Source organism: Macrobrachium nipponense, chromosome 41 (assembly GCF_015104395.2).
Source record: "Macrobrachium nipponense isolate FS-2020 chromosome 41, ASM1510439v2, whole genome shotgun sequence".
Lineage (NCBI taxonomy): Eukaryota > Metazoa > Arthropoda > Malacostraca > Decapoda > Palaemonidae > Macrobrachium > Macrobrachium nipponense.
Window position 1 is genome coordinate 25,737,465 of NC_061102.1, and position 23,573 is coordinate 25,761,037.

At 41.5% G+C, this 23,573-nt stretch overlaps 1 protein-coding gene across 1 annotated transcript in view; it reads left to right on the plus strand.

Annotated features, from left to right (window-relative positions):
* The window catches only part of LOC135212621 (breast cancer type 2 susceptibility protein-like), a 256,947-nt gene extending 241,845 nt beyond the window's left edge, over positions 1-15,102 (plus strand). The window contains exon 7 of the mRNA XM_064246206.1: positions 12,974-15,102. Coding sequence (XP_064102276.1) covers positions 12,974-13,327 — 354 coding nt within the window. The 3' untranslated portion in view covers positions 13,328-15,102. The remainder of the gene's footprint in view (positions 1-12,973) is intronic.
* Positions 15,103-23,573: the final 8,471 nt, after the last annotated feature.

Below are 23,573 nucleotides of genomic sequence, written 5' to 3' on the forward strand. Positions count from 1 at the left end.
GAGAAAATAAAATATACAAGGGAACAATTATTTTGTAGTAAGTTTTATTTTCAAATTAGCTTTCCATGCTTCTTTTTTAATTTGTCATTCACTGCTGTAAAAATGAACAAAGTTTTCCATGAACCAATCTAAACATTCTTTGTTCATATATGAAACAAACCTTCGGTCTCGACATCAGGATAAATATCTAGCGCCAGCTGGAAATCCAATAAAATTAATTAAAAACTTGTGTGATCCAGGGACTATTGGCATCTGTACCTGGTCATGGGGTATTGGTAGTTCCCACAATGCCTTGGGCATCCCGTGACCTATCAGTTACTTTCTTACCGTCTTTAAGAGGAGACGTGATTACTCTGTATCTCTTTAAAGCTTGTTTAGTTTGCCTGTTTTTTCCTATTTTTCTTTGTCACCTTTCTCTGGGTGTTGTCAGTGTGTGTGTGTGATCTGGTAGGTATGAGTAAGTTGTGAGATCATGGAGAATTTTCCTTTACCAACATAACTTTCTTCAGGATCTCACAAGAGACAAAGAAAATGGCCTGGAGTGAGTGGGTTTCCTTGTTCAAGATTCTTAACGTCTGTGTCTACGGATCCTCACCCAATGTGTGGTACCTAGGTGCAGAGTGGATGTATGTACTATTACCAATCCTTGTTCAATTTTATGCAGTTGGTCGGTGGAACAATGGAAGAAGTTTTATGAAAAGAGTCGGTACAAAAGAAAGGAGACACCGCCATCTTTGGATGACTAAGCGTCTTCAGCTTCTTTTGTATCAGCTATAGTATATCATACTATTCCATAAGTTTCTTCTGATGATTCGTTATTGGAAACACCAGGAGGGGTTTTGTGAATTTTTGTACATAATTATGTCCTTCTTTCCCAGCAGGAAGTGGGGGGAACATCTCCATCCTTGTCCCATGTTTCAATCCCCGATGCGCAGAGGATGGAAGGAATGTGGTCGGCGTTGGCCTGTCAGGCTTACCAACCTTGGAGGGGTTGTTGTCCTACTATATGACATCATGCTTCCCTCCAGGTCTTCCGACTATGAGTGTCCCTCCTCCACCTGGTCTGCAGTTTATGGGGACTGGCAATGGCAGCGGCGCCAATCTTTCCAGCGACTCAGAATTTTGGAAGTAATTTGGCAGCCCACCCAGGGATACCAGCAATAGACACACAGCGTCTTCCATGAAGCATGGTGACATTACAGCCCACACCATCAGCGACATCACAAACTGACATAGCGGCCACCATGACGTCACAGCCTACTTCCACTCTCACATCCTCATTGCCTCCAGTTACAAGTTTTGGAAGCGAAGATAAATAAAGACAAATAAAAAAAAAATACTTAAATCATCGTCTTCTTTTTCTTTTAGTTCAACGTCATCGCAAGACTCAATGACGTCACTGCATGCACTAGTCAAGCATTGAAGGATAAGGGACTTCGTGGCTGACCCTCATGCCAAGAGAAGATTAAACTCTTCATCTTCGAGCCAGGACTGTCACATCCCTGTCAAAAACAAAGTGAAGAAGACAGTGGCTGATACAGGTAATGACAATGACAGCTGCCATTTAGATACTTCGGCACGGCCGAAAGGTTTGACAGACTGGAATGGAATCGGCTGGGATGACAATGCTAACTGTGATGAGAAAGCCATTTGGGGATACACCACTGTTGGTTAGGGAATCAACAGTGAGTAGACATCAGGCTTCAAAGAATGGAGAACATGTACCAGTTTTTCCTGTAAGACCTTTTAAAATAAGAAGGAAGCTCCCATTGTAAGGTCAAGTACAGTGCGGTCCCCAATTATGCGAGAATTTGGTGTATCCATGGCCTCGCAGAACTGGAAAATCGCAGATTTTGATACACATACCTTATGGGAATAATTCCTTAGGGCCAAGGCAAATGGCAACTTACCCAGACAAACTTTTTTATACTACCCATTTTCAATGTTTTCTATGTACTATATTGTAATTTTTTCTAATATGAAATTGTTCTTATGGATAAATGAAACATTAAAAAGGTTTTAATAACTTGAAAAAGTTTAAAATGACACCCAGGATGGTGAAAACTCCCACATGTAAACACTGCCACCATTGGGTGCAAGTGTACTGTACGATACAGTCATTTTCCTTAAAAAATCTTTCGAATGGAATTTCCTCTACTATCCTCTGCAAAAAAAACCTTCAAACTCCTCTATCTCATCCTCCGTGAAGAGTTCTTCTGCTGAAGGAAGGCTTTTTGAACTGATGAAAATTCGAAATTCAACATAAAATGACAGTTTCTTGAAAAGTTTAGATCGAACGATTCTCTCTCTCTCTCTCTCTCTCTCTCTCTCTCTCTCTCTCTCTCTCTCGGCTCTCTCGTCTCTCTCCTCAAGCTCTCTCTCTCTCTTCTCTCCGACTCGTCCTCTCTCTCTCTCTCTCTCTCTCTCTTTCAAACACATCTACTTCTCTGTTAATCACTTTTACTAATCTTTTTCATCAAAATCTATTTCAACAATAGAAAAAAAATGAATAATCAAATGCCAAAAGGTAGTCAAAACGGGTTAACCTAGACAAAAAGACAAAAAAATAATTCTTACTTCATGTTCAGCAATTACGGATTTCAAGTTGCTGACTACTGCCAAAATGGAAGTTGCTCTTTCCTTCGTCTTTAACTTAAGGACAAGCTTTTCAGTTTCAATAAAATATGTCTTCCTCCTCAACTTCTAGGCAGATGCATACATGATGCGGATGATCAGAATACACTTCACAGATCTGAATAATACATATGGCGATGATGATGATGATGATACTGATAATTCATACACACTGCGCTATGACGTCACAAATGTGTGAAGCGGAGCCTTCCGTCTTAGCTAATGGGTGAGCGGGAAATCTTTCTCTCACATTCCCCCCACCCCTTCTCTCAGATAACAGTGAAATGCTCCCCCCCCCTTAAATACTTGAAAAGACAATTGATTTGATAAGTTTGCAGCGCGTGACTCGCAGGCTTTGAATGACTTCACAGACAGAAAATCTATTTTTGAGAACTAGCGACTGCCTAAAAGGGGAATCGCACAATCCGATCATGCATATTTCGGGACCAGGGTGTAATACAGTTGGTTACCCCTCTGGATACGCCGATGGAAGTGATGAAGATCAAGGTCAACTTTCCCAATGGTAGTGGGAAGTGATAGCCCAACGGCTGTTGGGAATAATAGTAGAAGCAGGGAGGACATACATTCTACTGTACGGGAACCATCATCCTTGAGGAATAGACAGGGTTCTTACATTAGATCAAGGAGCATGGAGAGATTTAGGCATTTGTGTTCTCCTGATGGTTATTCAAGATTGAGCCAACAACAGCCGTCAGATATCAGAGATGCCGCAGTCGAAGGAGTAGACAGCCAGGAATCACACGGATGTATGTTAGCTGATATGAGTGAGGTAACTTTGTCTGCAGCTGAACAGAATGTTTTGGAAGCAGATGAAGGGGAGAATCAGGGCTCAATTCATGCAGAGTCTGTGTTACAAAATGTTAATGCATGGATTTCTAGAAGAGATAATTCTTTAATATCAAATAGATCGTTCAAGTTCCTCCCCCCTCTGTTACTGAGACATAGGAAATATTATGCAACACCTGTTGTTCCACTACTAGAGAGACAAATCAATCCAGATGTGGTGAGATTAAAACCTGAATTAACCTTGGATAAAGTGAAGATGGAATGCCCCTCAATGACTTATCAAGAAGCTGCTACATCGGAGTCTACAGGTTCTCTATCTTTCAGGCAGCTTCTTGGTTAGACCTTTGGTCAGCATCAGTAGCCAAGATTACATCCTCAGAGTCAACCAAAAGATTAGTAGATGAGACTATGTTTATCAGATTGCTTCAATCTGGTTCAAAAGCAATTTCATACTTGACAAATTTGAGTGCCAATGTATGGGGTAATATCCTGTTGATGAGGAGGGATGCAACTTTGGTTAGGTTAAATTGTACTATAGATTTGGATTCCCTATTAGCAATTCGGAATGGGGACATTTTAGAGTTGCAATTGCTGTTACCAAAAGGCATGCTAGAAGCTGCAATTGATAGAAGAAGGATGGATACTAATAATAGATTAGTCCAACAGGCAGTTAGTAAAGCATCTGGAAGCCATCCTAATTCTAGGGAAGTAAAACAACAACAAACACCACAAAAGAGACCAGTGAGACATAATTCCTTCCCTAGGTCAGCAAGACCCTCCTCTTCAAGGAAGAAATGATCTCATCAGCCCTTTCACAATAAACCCAGTAGAGGAAGGGGTATTAGAGACATAGGGAGAGGCTTAAGACGATAGACTTGGCGCCTCTCACCACTCAGTCACTACAGTGGGGGGATGCCTGGCAAATTATTGGAAGGTGTGGTGGAGATTTGAAGCGAAGCAGTGGTTAGTGGATGTGCTCAGAGTCGGGTATCTGATCCCATGCAACTTTACACCACCCCTGGCAGAACAACTATTACTGCACCTCTCTTACATTCATGGGTCTCAGAAATTCCTTATTCTGCAAGAAGTAGTGAAGAAGATGATGGAGAAGGGATCTGTAGAGCAATTAACATTCCCGTCAAGTGGATTTTACAGCTGTATTTTCCTTGTCCCCAAGTTCAATGGAGATTGGAGGACAGTTGTAGATCTGTCGACATTGACTCTGTTCATATGGAAAATGAGATTCCAAATAGAGACTCCAAGGACAGTTCTAACAGCAATCAGGGACAAGGATTTTATGCTGACAATAGATTTAAAGGATGCATACTTCCAGATCCTAATCCATCAGTCAACTTTCACTTCCTTTTACTTAAAAGGTTGCCCATAGATCCTTGGACACTTTTTCTTTGGGTCCAGTGGTGGCTGCTCAATAGGTAGTATAGCTCAGCCAGTACCCCTGGCGGGTCAGTTAGTGTCTAGTCAAGATGAAGGTATGAAAGTAGAATGAATGAGATGATTGGGCTCACTTCTTTCCTACAGTTTCTATCTATTTCTTTACTTACGAGCAGTAAGAGGGAGAATACCATCATAAGTTGGAACAGACTAGATACAGGTGAGTGAGACAGCCATGCTGTTAAGGTAATCAATAGTATAGGATGCTTTTCAGTAGTAACACACCCCTCTTGGTAGCAAGAAGAGAGTGGGGTGATAAGAAATTCACATACAGAGACGTGGGTTTTCTTACGTGAACAGATAGCTCTGTCTTCGGTAAATACAATAAACTGTGATATTATATAAAACACCCAGAGAGGGAAACCAATAGATTCTCATATATCTTTGGTTTTGAGGTTGTAGTCCATATCTTAGAATATGGTTATTCGTAAATGGATTAAAAGTGGCAAACTCCGTCAGTCAAAGATACTTACCTCCCACCAATGAGTAAGTCTTTCCTAATGTTAAGACTGAAGGTTTGTTTCATATATGAACAAATGACAAATTTTGTTCATGAAACTTACCTGTCAGATATATATATAGCTGTATTCTCTGAAGTCCGACAGAATTTCTAAAAACTTACGACACACGTAGTGGGAGTAGGGTGGTTAGTACCCATTCCCGCCGCTGGGAGGCGGGTATCAGGAACCATTCCCATTTTCTATCAGATTTCTTCTGTCGCCGGTGTTGTAAACAACGGTTTACAGCACCTCCGCCTCAGGATTTTGGAAAAACTGTTATTGCTTGAGTATCCTCTTGACTTTTTGGTTTTTTGATATTGGATCGATAGCTAGGCATACGTTGACTGTGGATTGTTTTGATTTTGGCTTGGTTTTTTTCCTTAAATAAGATGTCTGGGTCTAGTTCGGCTAGCGCCAGGGTATGTATGAAGGATGAATGTAAGGTGAGGCTACCAAAGGCTTTGGTTGATCCTCACACAGAATGTAAAGGTTGTAGGGGACAAGTGTGTATGTATGATTTTCGCTGCACTGAATGCGAAAGTTTAACTGATTTGCAATGGAAGACGTATGAATCCTACGTTAATAAATTAGAGCGTGACAGGATCAGGAGGTCTTCCTCCAGGAGTAAATCGGGTAGCAGACAGGGTATTAATGTAATCCCTTCTAACCCTCCTGTAGAGTTTGTAACTCCTAACCCCGTAGTGTTGCCTTCGGGCCCTCAAGTGGTGTCTGCGGAGGGTAATGCCCTTTCGCTTATTTTGGATTCGTTGAAGACGCTTGAATCCAAAGTTCTTGCCCTTGAAAACAGGCAAAGTGCTAAGTGCAGTGATAGTGCCCCTAGTGAAGTGGAGGGGGCGTCAGATCGGCCCTATAGCGCCTCTAGGCTGGGACCTCTGCCGGAGTCCCAGGACTCAGGGAGAGGGCATGTCGAAGGCCGAAGGAGGGTTACGGGGATCCCCCACCGATCTGACGTCCCTTCAGCAGTTCCTGTAGACGCTTCCCAGGCTGCTAAGGAGCGTGCTCGAGCACGCCTCCTTAAGGATTGTTTTTCGTCCTCCGACGCGTCCTCCCCACGCAAGGGGTGGGAATCTCGTCCGGATTCGCGGCCTCTGAAGAGGACCTTCCAAGATCAAGACGCTTCACGTCATGCTCTGTTTGATTGGCAGTCTTCTCCGGAAAGCGTTCCTTTTCCGCCCCAGAAGAAGACTAGGACGTCATCTGACGATGACGCCTTCGAGCGCCCCAGTCGCTCTAGAGCCAGGGCTTTTCCTGTGAGAAGGAAGAAGGCGTCCCCTTGCCCCTTGCCTTCTCACAGGCACAGTTCTTCTCCTCGTAAGGAGACTTCTCAGACTGAGATCATCCTCGCTATGCAACGTCAACTGGATGCTTTGCTTAAGCAGAAGGAGACGGTTCCTCGTCGCAGGAAGGACGACAGACTGCCGATCAAAAGGACCAGACAGTCTCCTCCGCCTTCTCCTCGTTCTTCCCCGTCTCCTGGTGTTTCGCCCTCTAGACTTCGTTCTTCTCCCCAGTGTTCGTCTAGAGGTGGCGGTAGACGTCATTTGACTCTTGCTCCCTTGGAGAGAGAGAGGTCTCATCGCTCTCCCCTCTCTTCTCGGCGAGAGGACGATCGGCATTCCGATCTCAACGCTTTTGCGGACAACGATGTTGTACCTGTTGGACGGACTCGTAGTAAGGAAAGAGCATCTTCCTTTTCTGCTCCTCGTCGACCTGCTCGTGTCGACGCTCAACGTGACGCTCGTCAGGATGCAGGACCTGAATCTATGCGGGACGTTCGTAGGGACGCTTCGCGGGACGTTCGGAGGGACACTTCGCTCGACGCTTGTTTGGACGCTTCGCTGGACGCTACGATGGACGCTCCGCTGGACGCTTCTAGAGGAGTTCGTAAGATTGCTTTGGCGCTCGAACGTGGAAGCTCGCTCTCACTCGGACGCTTTTCCCGAGTCTCTTGCTGACGCTTCACGACTTCGTGCAACATCACGTTCACCTCAAGCTTTAGTTTCTGACCCTGTGACTGTGAAGGATTCCGTTTCGGGTCCGCTCCCCACTTCTTCTCGACATCGTTCGGATATGAGACTCGGAGCGAAAGGACTTTTGCCTCTTCCTTCGGGGTTTCACTCTGGTAAGGAAGAAGGGGAATTAAGCTGTTCTTCTGAAGATGTTGACAGAGAACAGCCTTCGACGTCTGCTTCTTCGGACTACCAAGTCTTGGCTCGGCTTCTCCGTGATTCGTTCGGGGATACCTTCCTTCCTTCCTTCTGCTCCGCCTTCTCCTCCCTCGCAGTTTTCTTCGTCGAAAGCAAGCAAGACGCCTGGTTTTGTTAAAATGAAGACTTCGCTATCTACCAAGAGGGCTTTCCGTAAGGTTAACACCTGGATGAAATCTAGGAAAGCACAAGGAAGGACCACTTTCGCCCTGCCTCCGTCTAGACTTAGCTGTAAGGCAGGGATGTGGTACGAAACTGGTGAAGAGTTGGGACTGAAGGTTCCTACTTTGGCGCATGGAGATTTTGGCCAGTGTTGTGGATGCCTGTAGGAGAGAGGAAGATCTCTCTTAGCTTCAGCTAAAGTTTCGTGGACGACTTCAGAACTGGATTATCTTTTGAAGGGCCTTTTCAGGTCCTTAGAAGTCTTCAACTTCTTAGACTGGTGTCTGGGAGTGTTAGACAACCAGTCTCGTAAGCCAGATTCGATTAGCCTCGGGGAGCTGTCCAGTGTATTGTCATGCATGGACAAGGCCGTCAGGGATGGCTCGGAGGAGTTAGCCTCTCATTTTTCAGCAGGCGTTTTGAAGAAGAGATCGCTTTATTGCAATTTTGCAGCTAAATCTGTCTCTCCCTCACAGAGAGCAGAGCTTTTGTATGCGCCTTTTTCGAGCCATCTCTTCCCCCAGGCTATGGTGAAGGATCTGGCAGTAAGCCTTCAAGAAAAAGCCACTCAAAACCTTTTGGCTCAGTCGTCGCGTCGTCCTACTGGCCCTTCCACGTCTTCAGGAGGCCAATCTATTAGAAAGCAGAAGCCCTTTCGTGGAGGAACTTCAGCTAGATCTTCACCCCGAGGAAGAAGTCTTCCTAGAGGTAGAGCCCCGGCTAAGTCTAGGGGCAAGAAGTGAGAGATCCGTCCTTCAGTCGCCGGTAGGAGCCAGGCTGCAGTTGTTTGTAGAAGCCTGGAGAGAGAGAGAGGCAGACACCTGGTCTCTCAACATCATAGAGAAGGGGTACAAAATCCCTTTCGTAAAGTCGCCCCCACTGACTTCCACTCCCAGGGACTTGTCCCCGTCATATCCTCGAGAAAAGCAGAAGATACTTTTCGACCTGCTCGAGCAGATGCTCGAGAAGCGAGCAGTGGAACAGGTCTTAGACCTGGCAACGCTAGGATTTTACAAGAGATTGTTTCTAGTTCCGAAACAGTCGGGAGGGTGGCGGCCGGTCTTGGACGTAAGTCATCTGAACCGCTTTATAGAGAAGCAGAGGTCAAGATGGAGACACCCTCAGTCCAGTTCTGGGGGGCCTTAAGACCTGGAGATTGGATGGTATCACTCGACCTTCAGGACGCCTACTTTCACGTCCCGATACATCCCCAATCAATGAAGTACCTTCGGTTCGTCCTGAAAGGAAAGGTATTTCAGTTCAGGGCTCTTTGTTTCGGACTGAGTACGGCCCCATTTGTGTTCACCATCTTAATGAAGAATGTGGCGAGGTGGCTTCATCTTTCCAACATCAGGATCTCGCTCTAGCTGGACGACTGGCTCATACGAGCCTCTTCGCAGACCCGGTGCCTGAAGGACCTGCAAACAACACTGTCTTTAGCTGCGTCCTTGAAACTTCTGGTGAACTTCGAAAAGTCACATCTGACCCCAACACAGTCCACGTGTATCTGGGGATTCAGATGAATTCAGTGGCTTCGGGCTTTTCCGTCCCAGGAACGTCAGCAACAAGGCATAGAAAAAGTGTCAGCCTTTCTAGGGAAGGACTCATGCTCGGTGAGGGAATGGATGAGTCTGCTGGGGACCATTTCCTTGCTGGAGAAGTTTGTTTCCCTGGGGAGGCTACACCTCCGACTTCTTCAGTTCTTCCTGTCAGACAGCTGGACAGACAAGGACAACCTCGACATGATTTTGACCGTCTCAGAAGAGGTAAAGAGTCATCTAAGATGGTGGCTCGATCTGTTGAAGCGGTCAGAGGGCATGTCCCTCAAGCTTCGGAACCCCGACCTAGTGTTGTTCTCCGACACGTCATCCACGGGGTGGGGAGCAACACCAGGGGGGGAGGAAGTGTCAGGCACCTGGAGAGGGGAACAGGTAGCCTGGCATATCAACTTCAAAGAACTGTCAGCGGTTCAGTTAGCGCTCCGGTTCTTTCAAGGCAAAGTCTCCCGTCGCGTAGTCCAAGTCAACTCAGACAACACCACACCCTGTCATCTTAAGAAGCAAGTGAGGAACGCACTCTCGCTCCTGTTCGCTCTAGCGAAAGAGATTCTTCTTTGGGCGAAGGCGAGAGAAGTCACGATCTTAACAAGGTTCATTGCCGGAGTAGAGAACCGTACCGTAGCGGATCTCCTCAGTCGACAAGGACAATTGCTGCCGACAGAGTGGACCCTCCATCAGGACGTATGCCAGGAGCTGTGGGGTCTTTGGGGATGTCCTTTGGTGGACATTTTCGCGACATCAAGAACAGCGAGACTTCCTCTTTACTGCTCCCCGGTTCTCGATCCGGGAGCAGTAGCAGTAGACGCCCTATTATGGGATTGGACGGGTCTAGATCTCTACGCATTTCCCCCCTTCAAGATTCTGGGAGAAGTGATGAGAAAGTTCGCAGCTTCGGAAGGGACGAGGTTGACGTTAATCGCCCCCTTTTGGCCCGCAGCGGACTGGTTCACAGAGGTGATGTCCTTCCTGGTAGATTGTCCGAGATCTCTTCCTTTAAGGAGAGATCTACTCAAACAGCCCCACTTCGAGAGGTACCACAAAAGCCTCTCCGCTCTGAGTCTGACTGCGTTCAGACTATCCAGAAGCTGGCCAGAGCGAGAGGTTTTTCGAAACCTGTGGCTAAAGCTATCGCCACCGCGAGGAGACCATCACCAATCGCGGTGTACCAATCGAAGTGTAACCCAATCGAAGTGGGCAGCTTTTAGGAGCTGGTGTAAGAAGAAAGGAGTTTCCTCTACCACGACCTCTGTGAGCCAGATCGCCGACTTCCTACTTTATCTCAGACGAGATTTGAAGCTTGCAGTGTCGACCATTAAGGGCTACAGAAGTGTTTTATCTGTGGTTTTTCGCCATAGAGGTCTAGACCTAGCTAATAACAAAGATCTCCATGATCTATTGAGATCTTTTGAGACCACCAAGGTGCCTCTACCTAAGTTGCCTTCTTGGAACTTAGACACGGTCCTGAAGTTTTTAATGTCGGCGCTTTGAACCTCTTCACACTGCGTCTTTGCGAGACTTGACGAAGAAGACTGTATTCCTAACTGCTCTGGCAACGGCGAAGAGAGTTAGCGAGATACAAGCTATTAGTAAGCACGTCGGCTTCAAAGGGCATAATGCGGTCTGCTCTTTGGGAATGACGTTTCTAGCTAAGAATGAGAACCCCTCCAACCCTTGGCCTAAGGCGTTCGAGATCAAGGGTATGGCAGAGATCATTGGTCAAGAGCCAGAAAGAGTCCTGTGTCCGTCAGGGCTTTAAGAGAATACCTTCGGAGAACAAGGAATTGTAGAGGTTCTGCGGAGAACTTTGTGTTCGTCGAGAGACCAGATATGCCCATGTCCAAGAATGCACTGGCATTCTTTTAAGGAACACCATAAAGGAGGCTCACTCATCTTGCAAGGATAGTGACTTTGGGATGTTGAGAGTTAACGCTCACGAAGTGAGGGCTATTTCGACCTCGATAGCCTTCCAGAAAAATATGGCCCTCAAAGACATTTTGAGTGCCACTTTTTGGAGGAGTAACTCGGTGTTCGCCTCGCACTACCTACGGGAGGTGAGAACGACGTAGAAAACTGTTATCTCTGGGCCAAATGTCGCGCACTATTTTGGGGGCAGGAGGTAGCACTCATCCTTTCCCATAGAAAAAGGGTAGGTGAGTTTTAGTCTTTGTTTTTGTTTATGGTTGTAGGGTCGGCCGCCGAATGCGGACTTCCCTTCTATTAGCCTTTTTATGTGGGAGTATTTTGTTAGGCAAACTTAGGTGGTGGTTTTGCCTCGTTGCCCTCAAAAGTATGGTCATGGTCTAGTCACATTGTGGTCACGTCCCCGTTGACAGATCATCTAGAGCGCACCAACTACACAGGTCTCTACCTTGTTGGTAACTCTAGTGAAGCAGATGAAGGCTTGGGTGACAGTAATCACGAAGTCAGCTATGCTAACAGGTAAGGAACCAAGATGTCAATCATCTACATGTATATGTTTCCTAAAATCCTTTTCTGTCTCCCACCGCCAAAGGTGGGATTCAGCTATATATATATCTGACAGGTAAGTTTCATGAACAAAATGATATTGTTAAGATACAATAAAGTTTGTTCATACTTACCTGGCAGATATATATATTTAAAGTACCCACCCACCTCCCCTCAGGAGACAGTGGAGATAGAAATCTGATAGAAAATGGGAATGGTTCCTGATACCCGCCTCCCAGCGGCAGGAATGGGTACTAACCACCCTACTCCCACTACGTGTGTCGAAAGTTTTTAGAAATTCTGTCGGACTTCAGAGAATACAGCTATATATATATCTGCCAGGTAAGTATGAACAAACTTTATTGTATCTTAACAATATAATTTTTAATCTTATTTGTATTTTTCATAATTAACAAACATGAGGTCTTAACATATAAAGGCCCACCTCGAACCACCCCTCTAGACCCACCTCAACTGGGTTGGAAGAATAACTGGTAGGTCATGGGATGCCTAGAACATTGTGGGAACTACCAATACCCCGTGACCAGGTACAGATGCCAATAGTCCCTGGATCACACAAGTTTCTTTTAATTAATTTTACCAGATTTCCAGCTGGCGCTAGATATTTATCCTAATGTTAAGACCTCAGGTTTGTTATGAAAAATATAAACTGATTAAAAACTTTCTAAATATGTTTATTTATCGTAAAATGGCCCAAAATACCATATATCAGACTTTATCCAATGCAAAAATCATTCATTAACTTACTTTTTTTATAAGTTTTTCATTTACAGTGTCGTAAAAGTGACTATCAAAATTGTCCCTGAACCAATCTAAACATTGTTTTATACCATCAATATTTTTAGAAATGTTTATGCACAATACTGTCAAAAACAGTCCATAACTCTCTTGGACAATTCTTTTTATGATTTGTGGTTCTGTGTGATATTTATTTAGACAGTTGAAAACTGTTAACAACTAAAATGTATTGGTGAGTGATTTTTGAAGGCAATTAAGGAAGTTCCATATCCAATTATCTAATATGTATATAATCAACTAATACTGTTTTGTCCATTGTTTTATAACAGTTGGTATTGTTGGTTTTTGTAAATAAAGTTTTTTAAATTTTAAGTAATTTAGCTGACAAATATGTATACACTTGCAGGATGTAAAGGCACTTACATCCAAGGCAAACATGAAACTTGATGGATTCCCAGATGAATGCAGTATCTCTTCTACTGATGGCATTGTCACAAGCAATTGCCTTCAGATTGAAGAAAGCATCAGCACTCATGCCTATTCTCCAGCAGCAAATAACATTCATCAAACTTCAGGTTCAGCCAGTATTGGGACACCAAATATTAACAGAAGGACAGAAAGATCAAGAGAAATACGCAGTAAGCTGAAAGCTCTAGCTCAGTATGGAACACCTTCTCCTTTGACAGGCATGACTTATAATAACCCCTCCCCAAAAACTTGGAAACCCTTTCGTGTCCCATTTAAGAATTCAAAATCTTAAGTTTTGTTTGTTATTAAACACACTTTTTTACTTCATTTCACTTCAAATGTTGATAGCTGTAATACTGAACAACCAAAAAATAGTTGACATCTGAATTTTTTCATTTATAATTTGACATTCTATCCTAATTGGGATAAAGATTATCTTACCAATACTTATGTTGAGAATTTTAGCCAGTTTTCACACTAGTTGTTTTTCTTTCAGGTTATAGTATTCATTAGTTGGAATTCAGTCAATTTTTTTTATTGATCATTGTTGGCTGAAATTTTTATTACACAATACTACCTTTTTAATGGTTGTTTTTCTGAATTGGGTTCTGCCGTTAATCAGATACCATTGGGTCAAGTGATTAAGACTAATAAAAATCAGATAAAATTATGATGTACTGTCTTTCACATTGAGAATGCCACATTTTTATAGATTGGATATGAAAATTATGATGTACTGTCTATCACATTGAGAATGCCACATTTCTATATAGATTGCATAAGTGTGCCACTAATTGAAGAAAATTGGTGTATTGTACACTAAACAATCACTTAAAGAAATATGTATTTATACACAGTCCACCCTGCTAGTAAGATCATCCATGGTATTTGCTGTACAAGATTACTGTTTGTTCATACACAACACAAACTGTTCCTCTTTATGTTGGGGGAAATCTCAAAGAGCAAGCTGGATCTGGTTTAAAAATAGCATTAGAAGACAACCTACCATATTCCAATTATCTTTACAGTATTAGAGAATGAGTTCTCTCCACACTTCTGGCATGTGATTTTTTTGGGCTTTGTGCTAGGTTTTCATGTGGCATTTTCACGATTTTATTGCTCTCCCTACTGGTACTTCTATAGCTCCTGCTTTTCCCATTGGTTGAATCTCATCACTTGCACATAACCACAGTCTCCTTCTTTGATATCCAAATCAGTTTTCCCGACTACACATTTCTACAACTGCTTCATTTGCCTACCATGTTCCAGGTATAATAACCTTAATATCATAGAATAACAAGTTATCAGAATCTACATTTTCTTTCAGAACTCATGTCTCCATTGGATAGTGTAGTTCAAGCTCCCATTTAAGTAGAAATGATTCCTCCAACTCTTCCTTGCTGACATTTTACTATCCTTGTAAGGGGTTATGCAAAGGACATAGCCAGACTAGTTCTTTCTAGTTCTTTCTCTCTTTTATAATTACCCTGTTTAAACAGGTAAACACCCATCACCTTTTATACCAGAAGTATCTTATGGCTAAAGTGGAGTGGCCATTGAATCTTGTTAACAAGGTAGTTTGCTCCCTCCTCCCTGTGTGCTTGTTGAATTCTTCGGTGTGGATTAGTAACTTTTTACCATTATTTCCTTGCATCATCTTTGTGTGCAATTATTTGCTTCTCCTAGTATCTGTATCTGGTGGTTTTGTTTCCATATCAGTATATCCCAGGGTTGCTTGTTGGGCAACACTCCTCTAGCAATATTGCATAATCGTGGCTTCTTCCAATCACTAACTGCCATTTCTCTTCCACCTGCACCAGGATCTAGACCTCCTAGGAGTGCTAGCTTTTCTCCGAGTCCTACAAACCCATTCATCCCTTGTCTGAGCACAAAGAAGCCAGTATGGAAATGTCTTCCTAGACTGTGTAAAATCTGCATAATTTCAAATATGTACCTATTTGTCAGGAGTTTTGGAAGTACCTCCACTTTATCTACAACCAGACTGTCTTCCATTTCAAGGCCTTATGCTTTGAACTGGTGACTTCGTTTTTTTTTTTTTTTTTTTTTGTCCATTCAAATCATATTCTCATCCTGTTGTGATAAGTGAACAATTGCTTAGTCCTGGTTTCTCTAGGGAACATCTTTGGAGTAGGGTTGTTTGCTAGCCATTGGGATCAACTGGCATAAGTCTTATCTCATTCCCAGTAGCAAATAAAGTATGAGCAATCTCAGGTAGGTAGATATACAATTACTCTACAAGAACCTGCTCAGTTGTCAAGTGTCACTTGTTGTCACCTTCAGTTGCTGCAGTGGCAGCTGTAGCAACAGTGGTTTGCTCTCCAGGATCCACATTTTCACCTTTTATCATTGAGTCTGGAAGGGTCTGTCATAGTAGCTAGATCACAGAAACTTGTTAAAGGGAGTTATGTTGCATACCACCACCCTCTGGAAATGCTTCTGTTTATGGAAATGCAAATATGCTTAGCATTGCAAGTTTCGAGAACATGTAAATGGGCACTCGGTGGCAGAGATTAGGGAACCAGCAGTGTCATAGCCTACGTTGGCAAATGGGACAAAGTCCTGGACCTCATGCCAGTTAGCACTGTAAATAAATGTGGGCAGCTTTCCAAGCCACAAAAATGGCAGCCACAGTCATTCCAGATAGAGGGAACATTCTGGCACATCACCTCTGTCATCAGAGTTCTTCCTTCTTTGTCAGGCTATTTCATATCAAGGCCATCTTAGTGTGACTTTGTGGGCCACCTCCTCATAGCTAGAAGGGACATGGCCTTGTTGAAGGTGGCGGGATCAGTAGATTCGGAGTCCTTGTCAGCCCTTTGAAATGGGGATCTCCTTGAGTTACAGCTTCTATTTATTCCTAAGAGCTCAATTAGAAGATCCGATCGACTGGCAGCAAGCGGATACTAAGGATAGGCTTGTATGTCAGGCGGTATTTAAATCTGAGGCTCGTTCTCATCCTCTACCTCCCCTTCTGCAGCAGCAGGCAAGATGGTCTCCTAGTGTCAAATCCGGGCGTTCAACTTCTGTGAGAGCCTCGGTCAAAATCATGACAGCAACAGCGTTCCTCTCAATGTCGTCCCTGCGAGGCTGGGAGGGGCACTAGAGGAAAGGGCAGAGGGGGCTAAGGGTTATCGATTGTGAGTGCCTCCCCCTCTCTCCACCCTTTAGTTTCCTTGTGTCAACCCCACATTTATAAGTAGCATCAAGTGGTTCAGGCTCTCTGCCTTCACTTGTGGAAGTTATCAAGCATATCCTTTAAGAGGGGGTTTTCTTGCTGGGCAGTGGGTATCTATGTCATTCTTCTGTAAAAATGTACCTAAGAAAGTGGGCCCTCACCCGCAGTTGACATGTAGAAAGGGTCTCCCAAATTGAAATGTGTTGAGCACATTGCAGCCTTCTTTATCTACCATAGCCGAGTAAGTGCCTCTCAGTTTCTGCAGTAAAAGGATATTGCCCAATTTGATCCCAGGCTTCCTAACTTAAGAAGTTGGCTCTCTTTACCACCATTCTTATGAGAAATTTTAATCAGCTTGTTACCCTCAAAAGTTTCTGCCCTGGTGCTACAAGCTTACTCAGCCTTTGTCACATTCCTTACAGATCTAAAGTTGTGTGGCCTTTCCTCTCGTTTGACACTGAGGGCTCATTCTCTTATCCTTTGTCTCTGAGCTTTTCAAGGAACACCCTTTCTTTCTGGCTCATGAGGTTATTGAGAAGACTGGTTTCTCTTCTCTCTCAGGAGCACATGAAGTCAGGGGCATGGGCCACTCTTGCCTTTCAAAAGAACTGCTTTATATTTCAAGAATGAGGGCAGGGAGCCAGACTACCTTTACTTCATTCTGCTGGAGGGATGTCGCCCACTGGTCGTCAGATAAGTTTTTGGGACCTGTGATAGCTTCACATCAGATTGTGTAGTCTTCCAGTCCTGACCGTGCACATACCTCATCAAAGTACTTGAGCCCTGAATAAGTCTGGAGGTGTGAATATCAAGTTAATGATCTCTCCTTCCATCCTTTCCTCTAATGAAAACAAAGTCCAAGCCAAAGTATATGCTGGAAAAATATAAATTTTTAACATTTCAATGTATCTAGCAGAATTCCTGCAAATTGGCTGCAATGTCACGTCACTACTGCCTTCTTCCAAATGTCAGGAAAACTGATAATTATTAACCAACTCTGGAGTATTAACTTTTTGAGTAAGGGATTGCAAATGTAATGTCCTATTTGTAAATTACTTATTTTCCTATTTTTAACATTTACTGTACAACCGTCCAGAAGAAAAAGTATTTACCTGATGGATATGTATGATGGTTATATATGATCGGGTCAGGATTTAAATAAATAACAACTTAAAGAAAACCGTCTATTCTCACCGTTACAATGATAGGATCCTTGAAGAGCTTGTGAAACAAAGGTTTTAAGTGCGGAAATAGATTTCATGAAACACATGCATTCCCATCCAATGGTCCTGGACCAAATTGCAACTTGACAAAACATTTGTAAAGCAGTAAGGCAAATGTAACATCAAGTTGGTGTGTCTAACCCAGAATCACATCAAACACTCAAACAATTTTAGTCATGCTGGTCCTTCACATAAGGAAAGATACTGGTTCTAATTTCATAACATTGCAAATAAAAAAGAAACCTAAGGCATACCTTAATTTGAATTTCTGGACTGGACTGCATTGCAGATTACTTGTCAAAGCGTATTTTCTTTGACTTGTGCAATTACTGTTTATACAGCTTGGAACTTTTCTCTGAATCATTATCTTAATATATAATGAAATTGTATTTTGGCAGCTTCACTACCACAACTTTACACTAGTATACTTCAAAATACCAAGCTACACCCTGAGAATATTGTAGGAAACTAGTAATTTTGAAGGATTTGTAAACCTGATATGTAAATATAGTAGGCTACACTAAAATTTAGTTTCAATATAAATGTCATGTTAACTAATCAAGGACCTAAATTGTAAAACATATTCAATCACAACAAAGTGGCAGGCAGACAATCATTAATCAAAATTTGAGAAAATGTTAATTAAGCATTTGTACTATTCATAATTTTGTAAAACAGATAGTTGACACCCTTTGTAGTTTACTGAAAGCAAAGAAATACTTTCAGTGCCAAATATAAGTCATACTTAAGGAATTACTCAATTCACTGTCAAGTTTTACTCCAGCCAAATTTCAGCAGGTCCAAAATTATAACCTATATAAGCACTTGGTGAAACTCCAGCACTAATTATGGCTGAATATGCCTTATATATTTACATGTCTTTTTGGCCTTGAATGAAGCCATTCTTATACATGCTCGCTCACAAAAATAAACTTCCTTTAAATCTTCAACTTTCATGACTCCAACAAATAAATATCACTAATGGCATATAGACCTAATCAAATGATTACGTAGTATTCTTGGACAGCAATTGTTTTTCCATTGGAATATGTAAATCTCTACCTTACTGATTGTGATTCAACAACTGTACACTCTAGGAGAACCATAATAGTGATTCAACAACTGTACACTCTAGGAGAACCATAATAGTCAATTTGTTTTCATATGCATACAACAGGATCGCAGTTACACAGACTTTCCAGTCACTGTTCTAGACACAAAGATGAGCAAAGCTTTTATGAATAAATAGCATTACTTAAAGTTTAATGCAGTAACATAGTATTTGCTACCTATGTTAAAAATAATGGGGTAAAACATGATATTAAAGCTTACATATTATTTTTACAACTAAAATGTAGCTGAAGAATTGCTATTACAATTGCATAATGAGTCTGTACTACTAGTAGTACTTAATGCAGCAGTTCCAAGCCTGGCTGATCATATTTTTTGGATTTAATTGAGCTTCATGAAAAAGGCATCCAGGGGCCATGCAATATGTTCTGCCAAAAGCTATGCACTACAATGTGCACCAAAACAACTTTGTACTGACTGTCTCCATACACTAAATAAACTCTAGTTCACCAAAATGCCTTCAATATCAAACATGATGGCACAAGTGTAACCTGTTCAGGCAGGAAGTTATTTGACTGCTTCCAAATAAATCTGATAGCTCTTTACCCTCAAAGAAGGGTAAAAATTGCAATGAAACCTGGCCAACTCAAAATTAAAATATATTATATTTATAAAGTACAATGGGTCACATTTTTCCCTTAAAAAATGTTCAAAATAAAAATAACAGTAACATTTTCATGACCAACTTTCAAGATTCAGAAGTCACTTTCACCAAGTTTCATAATACCATTAGAAAGTCCTAACACCAATGTCACCACCACATGACTATATGTCATCGAGTATCACATCCTTTGATTACCGGTCTTTAGTATGCAACTCCAATTTCAAAAGCAATAATTCACTTTATAAGCCTTAAGAGATAAGGCATAGGACCAAGAACATATATTAAAACTGGTTATTAACAATATTACTTAAAAACTGTTATATTTCAATAATTTTATAATAATTAAAACAATGTTCTAAAGGGTCCACAGTAATACAAAGTGTTAAGAGTCCGTGTATAATTTTTAAGGCTTTACAAAAAGGGTTCGAAAGTTTTTTGTAAAGTCTTAAAAATTATATACAGACTCTTAACACTGTATTATTGTGGACCCTTTAGAACATTATATATACTCTTGCGATAGAGAGTTTTCCCCTACAATTAAAACAATTTAAAGCAACTTCAATCAAATATGTCTTTCACATGAAGTTGTAACATAATATTCATACCACAACTAGTTCTAACTTTGTCATCACAAAATTATGCATGGCTATTGACCTTCATGCCATGCTACTAACACCGTCGTACTGCATGGTGTAGTTGGATTGTATTGTAGGGTAGGGTAAACGACTTTAACCAAAAATCTTCTGCTGTACTTTCACTAAAATGATCTAACATGTGAAAATAAACAAAAATAATTTGACTACACCTCTGAGTAACTGTAAAGAGATATAGACAATAAACATTCATTAAAAGTACTAAATTTACCACACCTATCTTGGCTTGCTTTTCTGGAATTATTTTCATTTGGATGTTAGCCATTCTAAAACGCAGCATCTATCCACTAAAATTTTGGAATGTTATTACAATATGAATTTACTGTAGCCCACAGACCAACCCCAAGTTTAATATTGAACTACCATGAGCTTGTATTATTTTCTATAATTTTAGATCAATTCCACTAAATGTACTCATTATTCTTAAAAAGTTCAAGAACTTCTTTCTAGTGCAGGAAGTCTTCTACAGACAAACTAGTTCTGTCCTGAATGCTGGTTTGTAGGTTGAACAAAGTTATCCTAGGCATCCAGCATTGTAGTTGCTTATTTTGAACATAATGATAATGCACATAAATCTTTACTCTTTCCTTGGAAGACAAGCAATGAAAAACAATAAATAAAAAGGACATGGCAATTTTTATCTGAAAGTTTTAATACAGTGGACTACCTACGTGATTCTCAACATGTGGCTAGCCTATTAAAAATGAACCTACCAGAAACTTTTTCCTAACATTCTCTTTTGGTCTAAAAGTTATAAAATATTTGAGGATGTCTGGGGAAAATATGAGATAATTCCCCTACCAACTAACAGTATACAATGACTTCAAAGTTAATTGCAAAGTGGTTCTTTACAGCTACTAGTATCTTTCTGAAACAGTTTAAATGTCAGTGCCTGCTCAAATATTTCACAAATCATGCAGTAAATAAACTCCTCCAAATCAAATGGACTTTCTTCACTCAACAGCTTAAGTTTGTAATAATTTAACATATACCCTAGAAATCTTGAGGCTACCACTACAAGTCCCATCCCCACTTCCATCAAGGTAACTCATATATAACTTCCTAACAAATCTATACAATATTAAAAAGTCTTGCCATAAATAGTTCGTTAATAAGAACCTTACAAAATTATAAACATTGGTTTGAGAAATACACCAATAATTCCAGTTAATAAGACCCTCACAAAAGTATAAAAATTGGTTAGAGAAATTAACTTCAACTGCTAATAAACAAAATTTTACCTCATTCCTTGAAATCAGCTTTTTTCAGAAGAGGGATGGAACAAAAGTCAGACAATAAAATTGCCTAAATTCATGATCAGACCACTGGACTTCAAAACAAACTTAGGGTTGGCACAACGGACTAGGCATTAATTAAATCTAAAATCTTTGTGTAGCACCTTGACATGTGTAAGAATTCATAGCTCTTTCCAAAGCAAGCGGTAAATTCACTCAAAAACACAATGAAATTATTTTTGTTGACAGAGTGGTACTATAATCAACCAACAACTGCATTTACAGTGTTCTTTAGTTCATTGTCTGGGTCACTATACAATGCAATTATGAAGGGCTTAGCAGAATCCTATGGACTGACCTACAAATTTTTTTTTCATCAGCACTTCTGTTTATTTTTGTGCAATGATAAAAAAATAAATTACCATATTCCCAAGTATTGAAGTAACTACCTTATTTTGACTAGCAAAACTTTGAAAACAAAATATATGGTGGCAACACTCTAAAGTTGATGGCTTTCTTTTGGTTGGTGTGCTATGGGCGCATTCAAACCGTCTAAATACGTACACTGAAGTACCAAACTTTGGTTTTGTACAGCATATTGATTACAGTTGACACCTGCCTATTCATGGTTCAGTATTAAACAGATTCACCTATTTGCAGATTTTCTGTGGAACATAACTAAAATATTAATGGAAAATTCACATATTTAAATTTTTATTTTTTGTGGCTACATTTTTTTATACAAATTTACTCATTTCTAAACATTAATATTAATTTAAGCAACAGCAACTATATAATTTTTTACCCCCTTAAAAAGCGGGCTTTGCCAAATGATGAGCAAATTCCAAACACAAAGGTCGCAGGAAAGAAAATGCTGCTCGGAAAGCTGAAATACCCAAGCGCAATGCTACTTGACATGTTATGGCTGCCGTTAGCAAATTATTCAATTAATTTTCCTTGATACTGATTGGCTACACCCCCCCCAAAAAGGCTTAATCGTTAAGATTTGCTGCAGATACCCGAATCTCAGACAGTTCACCCCGTGGACCTCAGCTTTTTGAGTGTTCACTACGTATCTGTGGACTTCATGTATTAAATCTTGTGTTTAAATTTTTTTTTTTTAATCTTCTTTGTATATTTTTAATCATGCGCTAAAGTGCCTCCTAAATGCCCTCATTCTTCAAAGGCTTCTAGCAAAGAGTCTAAAGCACCTGAAGAATGTCATGACATTCCAGGAGAAGGTAGCCCTTCTGGAAATGTTTAAGGAACGGAAAAGTTACGCCGAAGTAGCCTGCCATTATGGTGTGAATGAGAGACCGTTTGGTACAGCAAGAAGAAAAGAAGCGGTGATAAGGAAGAGCATGGATGTTAGCTTCTGCAATGATGACAAGACAGTTTTCACTGTGTGATAAGAGCATCTACCAGCAGTTTTCAAATGATACAGAAGGAGTAAACATACAAGAAGCAAACTTGCAGACTTGTTAGGCTTCAATGACCCCAGCCAAAGAAGAAAAGGAAGAAGCAGGAACATTGTCGGCTCCTGAAGGTTTTCGGGCCTGCAAGGGGTGGTTCAACAGTTTCCAGAAGCAGTTTTACCTAAAGAATCTCTGCATGGGGAAATGGCATCGGGAGATATGGAAGCAGCTGTGAAATATCCCAAGACCTTTACAAGTATATCATCAGGGTCAAAGGCTACCGTTCAGAACTAGTGTTCAATATGGATGGATGAGACTGGCTTGTTCTAAAAAAATACCTTCACAGTTATACCTCATTAAGGACAAAGCAGAAACCTTGGGTAATGCTGCTGGCTTCATGCTGAAAAACCAAGCCTCATTTACAAGGCTGCAAACCCCAAGGCCCTCAAGAATAAGAATAAGAACTTGCTGTCTATCTTTTGGATGCACATCACCAAAGTCTGGTTCATTCAGAGCTTCACCCCTCAAGTTAAGGATTACCTCAACGACTTGTACGAGGAGTTCAAGGTGGTGCTGATTATGTCCAGCCTATGAACCAGGGTGTGATCCATACCTTCAAAGCACTCTGCACCTGGAACTCCCTCAATTACCTCGTGAAGGCAGTGGACACAGACACTGAAGTAGTACTGGCGTAAATTCACAATTGCCACATCTGACTGTAAGAAGGATACCCTTAATGTCTGCTGGAAGAAGTGTGGCCTGAGTGTGTTCTAATTACAAGGGCTTATCTCCTAATGAAATTCAATATTCAGCCATTGATAAGGCAGTGCAATTGCCGAGGATTCATGGTGGAGAAGGCTTTGATGACATCACCAAGGATTCAGTCAGCACCCTCATTGACGCGTACTCTGACCCAGTGATGGACCAGGATTTAGAAGAGCTAATGAAGTCTGCCAGTAAGAAAGAAGACATGGCAGGTTCAGGGGCAAGGAGGATGACGGGGGGCATATCTTCAGAACGTTTGTCCCGAATTATGAGGGCATCCAGGGAGCTGCAGATGTCTGGGGCATGGGATTCTTAT